Source organism: Hypomesus nipponensis, chromosome 27 (genome assembly GCF_054491055.1).
Source record: "Hypomesus nipponensis isolate SF chromosome 27, ASM5449105v1, whole genome shotgun sequence".
Lineage (NCBI taxonomy): Eukaryota > Metazoa > Chordata > Actinopteri > Osmeriformes > Osmeridae > Hypomesus > Hypomesus nipponensis.
The window spans coordinates 1924276-1931219 of record NC_140387.1 but is presented as its reverse complement, the minus strand read 5'-3'; the positions used below and the strand labels follow the sequence as shown (position 1 = coordinate 1931219).

Here is a 6944-nt window from a genome sequence, read left to right as displayed (position 1 = left end):
AAACCTGTCACCCTGCAAAGCAGACTTCTACACATCAACAATCCGCCATGGAGCACGGTGTGAGGAAGCAGGGAGTTTGGTGTGTCTTTGGATGTTTTCAATCCTCACGAGGTGGAACTTGTTGCCACAGAGCACAGAAAGACCTCTGCCACGTGCACAACACGGTTGCCGGTCTGACAGCGAGCACGTAGGCTACATTGATTAACATACACACTGCACACCTAGTCCCTTAAAGACGGCTTGTCATAAATATTGTGTCCTTCACAAGCTGAGGGCTGGTGTCTGGCGATCTCAGAAAACAAACATTGTCATTTACTTTGTCGTTTACGTGACCGGGGTTAGAAAACCATGAGTCACTGTTGTCTAGTTTCCCATTGAGACAGAATACAACCTCATGTAATGCAATGTTCCCCCCGAAGCTAGAGCGCCTCATTCCTCCAGTCTAGCCGCAAATGTAATCACCCAGTCTGAGCCGCTCGCTCTAGGTTAGGGAGAGGGCCTCACCCCTCGTCAATTTCACTCTCGCTTCCCCGCTCGTAAAACGTCGCCGGGGACTTTTATTGTGAAATGTCAGAGCCATACTTCCGTGTTAGACCCCGCCTCCGCCCCGCCTCCCAGTGACAGTAGGTGACAGGAGGTGGTTTGAGCCCCGGAGACTGAGGGGTCTGGGCGCGGGTTCTCCGGCGAAGAACCGGAACGTTCCCCCGCCGCGAAGCACCACGCCTTCAGAAGGCTCTTGCTGTGGACGCGGGCGCTTTGGGAACGAGGCGGGGCCAGGGAACCGGAGGAACCAGAGGAGCCGGAGGGGGCCCTCCAACAGCAGGGCAGGCAGGCCGGGGAGGGAGCCCCGGGGTGGGGGGTGGAGGAGGCAGAGGGGCTGGGGGAGGGTGGAGGAGGGGACCGGTGGAGGGTCAAGGGGCCGGGGCTGGAGGTGTGGGAGGGGCTCCTGCCCACTCTGCGGAGGCAGTGACCGCGGAGAACGTTCTGGAAGGCCTTCTTGAACTCCTGGCTGAAGCAGGGGTATATTATGGGGTTGATACAGCTGTTGAGGTAACCCAGCCAGAAGGTAATCTTAAAGATGGTGTCAGAAGGTCTGTAGTCAGGGAAGATAGAGCCTGGATACACACACACGCACATACACACACACAGTTACACCACTTCTAGAGCATCCTAAATCTTTCAAAGCAAAATACGTTGATTTGTGCGTGCCTGGCTGTGCGTAGTGTAAATGCCAGTACTGAAAACTGCATTAAACTATTTCAAGGTTTCATAAACAAAAAACGTTTTGAAAGAACTGAGCACAAAAATCTGAATTTCAAGGTACTCAGTATGTTTTACTGCGTGTTCTGAATGTCTGTATGACTGGATGCTGTTTAATATTGTTCTCCTGTTGCTTTGCTGCAAGTTGTAAGGAGTGATGGACCGTCAAGGCTAAGGTTACCGCCCATCAAGCCCTGTATGTTTGCTGTCTGTAATGGGTTTTTAGAATAAAGGAATGAGTCGCGGTTGGCTCATTCCATTTTCTCCCTGAGCATTAGCCTGTTATTCCTACCAATGCTTTGTTTTGTTTCCAGGAATTGAATTGCTGGTGTACCATAGAAGAAGAAAAACACACTACATAGTTAATAGCATTGGGTGTACGTGTTTGTGTGTGTGTCTGAATATACATTTCCTGGTGTGTAGACCAACATAGCTAAAGTATATTACAGACATTTGAAATCACCTAGAACGTGCCAAAGAAATGAATCCAGTCCTTCTCTGGAGCCTAATTTCATGAATGGCCGCATTTTCACCTCCTGGAACAAAGTACAGAACCACACACGATGTGGAGACTAATCAACGCTAATCTTCAGATGATGAGTTTGACCTTCATCTCCATAACTCGCATTTCAGATTAGTCTCATCCTTCATCAAGGAAATTACAGTCTCCGCAACCATTCTGCCCCTGTAACCATTGTCCCGCTCGACCATTAATCACTTCCTCAGACGTGAAGGGACCCTCACGGCCCAGAGATCGCAACCTCGGTGACCCAGAATCCGTTATCGTCCAATTCCAAAATACGACATGATCGCTTACGATTCTAAGAGCCGGTACTTCTCGTACAGAAGCGTGATCTGTGTGATGCCATAGTGTTTTTACTATCGCTCCTGAGGTCGTTTTGAAACCGAAACCAGTCGATGGTATTTCATGAAGAATTCTTTCCTAAATCGGTGGCCTCTGACATTGTTGCATTGTTCACTGTGGCAGAAAGAACTTAAGCAAATAGGTTGCAAATGGAACCAAGCAACTTCCCTCCTCTCTGCCTTTCCATCAATACTCTAATTTCTATTCGATTTTGCCTCAGCTCAGAAGATGGGATTTACATTTAACGCTTCAGTGGAGTTGAGGGGCAGGGGTATATTTTTAGACACTTGGATAGAGAATCTTCTATTAAGATTGTTGATTGTTCTTCTACAGTCTTGCACTTTTTGGGGTTCATGTTGTTTTAATTTGTAACTTGTATAACTGCATGCTCTTATGGGTCTTCCTTTTGGCACTTGTTTAGTTTTTCACAATGTATGCTTCATGTTTTGGCTGCTTGCAGTGTTGTGTAACAACCTCAGTGTTATGATCAGTGAACTCTGCTCTTTTGTAATGCATAAATGTACGTGTAAATGTAAGAAAAAAACCAGACCAAAAACAACACATCGCCAATCAATCCTGAAGAGCCATGACAGATAGACATGCTGTTACTACGCAGAAAGTTTGAACTTGTTTACACTTTGAGCTACACGTTAGAAGGTCTACTCTCAGTCTAGTTGCTCGCACTCTCTTCCCTTCAAGCCTTGTCTAGCCACAAGCCACACTTCCTTCGGTATGATGAATGATGCATTGTGGGATACCCACCGATGGGTAGAACCAGGAAGAAGGGCAACCAGCAGAGGACAAAGCACCCCACCACGATACCCAGCGTCTTGGCCGCCTTCTTCTCCCGCGAGAACCTCAGCAGCTTCACCAGCGAGGACGTCCACCGGCGCCCTCCGGCCCCCCCCTCCTCCTCCTGCCCCTCCTCCCGCGAAGCCTTCCCCCGGTGGACCCTGAGCGCCACCCCCTCCGCCTGCATCCCCTCCTTCTTCCCGCCCTGCCGCCGGGCGACCACGTACACCCGGCAGTACATGACGAGGATGACGGCCAGCGGGACGTAGAAGGAGCCCAGGGCGGAGAACAGGGCGTAGCCGGGTTCCTCCGTGATCCGACACACCGTCTCGTCCTCGGGATCCGGTTCCTTCCAGCCGAAGAGCGGCCCCACGGATATGGCGGCGGACACCCCCCACAGGGCCGCCACGGCGGCCAGGCCTCGCCCCCTGGTGGACATGGAGCGGTAGTGCAGCGGGTAGCTGACGGCCAGGCAGCGGTCCACGGAGATGACGCACAGGCTGAGGATGGAGGCGGTGCAGCACAGCACGTCCAGGGCAGCCCAGACGCCGCAGAAGGTCCGGCCGAACACCCAGCGGCCCAGCGCCTCCGAGGCTGCTGAGAAGGGCAGCACGGCAGAGCTGAGGAGGAGGTCGGCGGCCGCCAGGTTGGCGATGAAGTAGTGCGTGACGGAGCGCAGGTGGCTGTGGCACACCACCGACAGGATGACCAGGATGTTGCCCAGGACGCCGAACACCACAAACACCCCCAGCACCAGCCCCAGGGTGATCGCCTTGGCAACGCGGATCTCGGAGAAGACGGAGGCGGAGCTGCAGTTGGGGCAGCCTTCGGAGGCGGAGCTCGCGTTCTCTCCCCAAGGAACCATTGTCGGAGGGTTCTCGAAGGCTCGGTCGGTGCGTTAAGCCGTCTTCCGGTTCAGCGTGGATGCTATGTGGCCATCTTGTGTCTTCAAAACTCACGGCAAGGTTACCCTCCTTGCTTATCACCCCCAGATCTTCAACACCAGGAGGTTACGCCCGAGAGTTGACGCCATGATGTCACCGACGGAGGAATGTTGTCAAAGGTACGACCAGCGAGACGGATCCACGTGCCTGAGGAGAAGAATTCAGATGGAGGTTGAAGAGACGGGATCAAACAGACAAGTCACCATCCAAGGCTCAGATCTTTCAGATGAAAAACACTGTGCATGCACTTCTTGATTACAAAAGACACTTGAATAGAAAACCGAGGCCTTTGTACAAAGTCCTCCCGTCTGCCAAAAAAACATCTGTGGGGAAACATAAAACAATCTTACAGATGAGGATATTGGCGATGTTGGAAATACATCACGGCATACATCTTCATATCCTGTGTTCTACCAGATAACAGTTGTGCCGGAATGTTCTTCACATCAACAGGAGGGATCGCTAACCCGGGCTTGGTTCAGTGAACACCCTTCTCTGTGTTCCCTTGTCATCACAGCCACCTCCACGCTCCCTCTCTCTCTCTCTCTCTCTCTCTCTCTCTCTCTCTCTCTCTCTCTCTCTCTCTGCCAGTTGGTTTTCTTTCCAGATCTATAACTTATTATATCAGGCCCCAAGAACACTGGCAAAGAACCACCCGTCGCCGGGATGTAATTCATGAGCTGCTAAGTAAAGCACCCCGCTAAAGAAATAAATAAAAATATACGAAAACAAAAAAGCTAATTTTCACACGGGCGCCGTGGCATAAATCCAGAAAGAGCACGTGCTGGGATTCTTTAACGGGCTACGTCTGCAAGCCGGGCTACAACTCTACCGGTTAGATGACAGGCCAGGAATTGAAGAGAGGGCAGTGTATAAGAGTTGTGAAGGGCAGAGGACAGATAATTCCACTGAGTAGCACTCCCGGCTCCTACGTGTTGGAGATTTGGGTTGTCACAGGATGAGATAAATGTAGAGGAGCATGGAAATGATTGGTGATAGGGCCGTAGCAGAGCAGAAACCCTACCCTGGTCACATGAATGAAGACACTGTTCGTCTGCGGTGAGATAATGGAATAATGGAATCTCTACTTTGTATAAATGCTCACTGTTGGGATTTGGTTATGATGTTCAGAGGGGGTGTAGATAAGGGGTACTTGCTACGAATCTAAAACTGTTTGAGCATCAGATGGTCTTGTACTATGCTATAATATAGTCTTTGGCTGCAGAAAATTCAGACATCAGCCTGAGGGAGGATTGAGAAGACGACAGCCCTAAAACACTGGAGATATTTCAGTCTATAGTTGTTTTCTTTTGAGTTTGCCAAGCGTTTAGTCACTGTTGTGAACCATATGTAAATCCCAGCTTGTGCAAAGGAAACTTATCTACTGGCTGCAGTGGAAGCCTGATTCCAGAGAAATATGGAATGCAATTCTTCACTGTTATGATGGCATGTGCTTTGCAATCGAATAACAATGTGCAGTCGATAACGTCACACCAGGGCTGACACAGACGACCTTCTTCACGACATCATCATTTGAAGTCTTTTATCCATTTTCTGTCAGACATGGTTCCTTCTCCCTTCATCTGTCACTTTTCCTCCCTCTTCTTCTTTCTATTACCTCAATCTCTTTCTCGCTCTGTTATCCCTTCTCCCTCTCTTTACTTCGAAACAGCCCTCTTTTCCTTCATCTTTCATCTCTAATAGTCACCCAACAACCTTTCATATAAGTCCTGCAGGCAAGCTGTGGGGAAGCCTAAATAAACAGAGAAAAGCAGAATTTGGGAGTTTGACAGTTTGATCAAATCTGGACAATTACGCTTCACGATGGGATACGTTGATGAGAATAATGCTGATAATCATGCATAATAATAATAATTCATGTTTGAGCTGCCAGATGTTTAGCACTTAGGATACTGTTCTTCATGTCAAACGCTAGTACTCAACAGGTGGTCGGCATCGGCAAGACAGGATCGTTCCTCTTGGTTCTTCAATCGTATGAACACAAATCTAATTAGAAAGTAGTTCCACACATATGTCACAACACTCACATAGTCTGGCAATAACATTATTGCATTAGAAGAATGTGTGATTCATAGCAGTCAGAGTGTAGAATGTCAGCAAGCCATATCTGTGAGATTAGAATCGTAATTATTGCTGGTCTTTGTTAAGAGGGATTTCCAGCCCTCTGCCTCAGATGAGCATGACAACCGACCACACGCCTTAATCAGTCTCAACATAGATTATGTAGTTATGGTTCACCAAAGCGACCCAGACTGGAGCAGCACAAGGAGAATCAGCTCTCTGTTGTGTATTAGCACAAATAAAGCTTAGTCTGAAAGCTCAGTTTGAAAGTATATCTGCGATGTTCAAAGGAACTAATCTCCCAGATGTCCTCTTTCTGCAGCAATAGAAATCAACCTCACATGCTATTGGGACACATACTTTTGTCCGTTGTTTTTTTTCCTAGCCAAGGACAGACATGATAAATGAACGTTACTCATGTGAAGAAGAAAAAAAACTGCAAATCGGCAGTGTGGATTTCCACTGTAAGCTACAGATGCAGCATCGCTCTTTGAAAAGACTTGGTGGGTTTTCAATCTGCTGTATCATTCCTTTGCTGACTGTCCATTGTTCTGCCTCACTTATTTTCTGGGGATGAAAGGTGGAACGATTAAACTGGAGCTAAACTGACCATTTTGATAACAATGGTCACGTTATCAAAATCAACAATATGAGCATGCAAACATTTAATAAAAACAGGTGTTCATCAATAAGGGACTTTCTAGATAAACCTCTGGGACGACATCAAATGAGACCATGTTTAATTTATGAAACATAACGCAATGAAAACGTGGTTTAAAACAAATCTGTGATCGAGTGACCATTTGGGAGAAACCGCCATGAATACAATTACATTGTGGAAACTCAAGGCGTAAGTGATTTCTTAAAGTAAGCTAACTGTTCGACACGTGTCAAATGTACATTCCATACATTCAGTCAACTAAACTCGACTAAAATAAACCGTGCAACAGACCAATAAAAGGAGTAGGTGTTGTTAGTCTAAATAATCGTTTGTCTACAAG

At 48.1% G+C, this 6944-nt stretch overlaps 1 protein-coding gene across 1 annotated transcript; it reads right to left on the bottom strand.

Moving 5' to 3' along the window:
* Positions 1 to 570: 570 nt before the first annotated feature.
* Positions 571 to 3782, bottom strand: adra1ab (adrenoceptor alpha 1Ab). The gene is made up of 2 exons (XM_084694254.1): positions 2888 to 3782; positions 571 to 1115 (listed from the first exon to the last, which is right to left on the bottom strand). The coding sequence occupies exons 1-2, from the start codon at positions 3780 to 3782 to the stop codon at positions 571 to 573; spliced, it is 1440 nt and encodes a 479-aa protein (XP_084550380.1).
* Between the last annotated feature and the right edge of the window lie 3162 nt (positions 3783 to 6944).

Bases quoted from the DNA above. Each gene is read 5' to 3' on its own strand.
- adra1ab (XM_084694254.1), bottom strand. From the start codon at position 3,782: ATGGTTCCTTGGGGAGAGAACGCGAGCTCCGCCTCCGAAGGCTGCCCC. The intron at 1,116-2,887 runs GTGGGTATCCCA...GTGTGTATCCAG, and splicing joins CTTCCTGGTTCTACCCATCG to GCTCTATCTTCCCTGACTAC.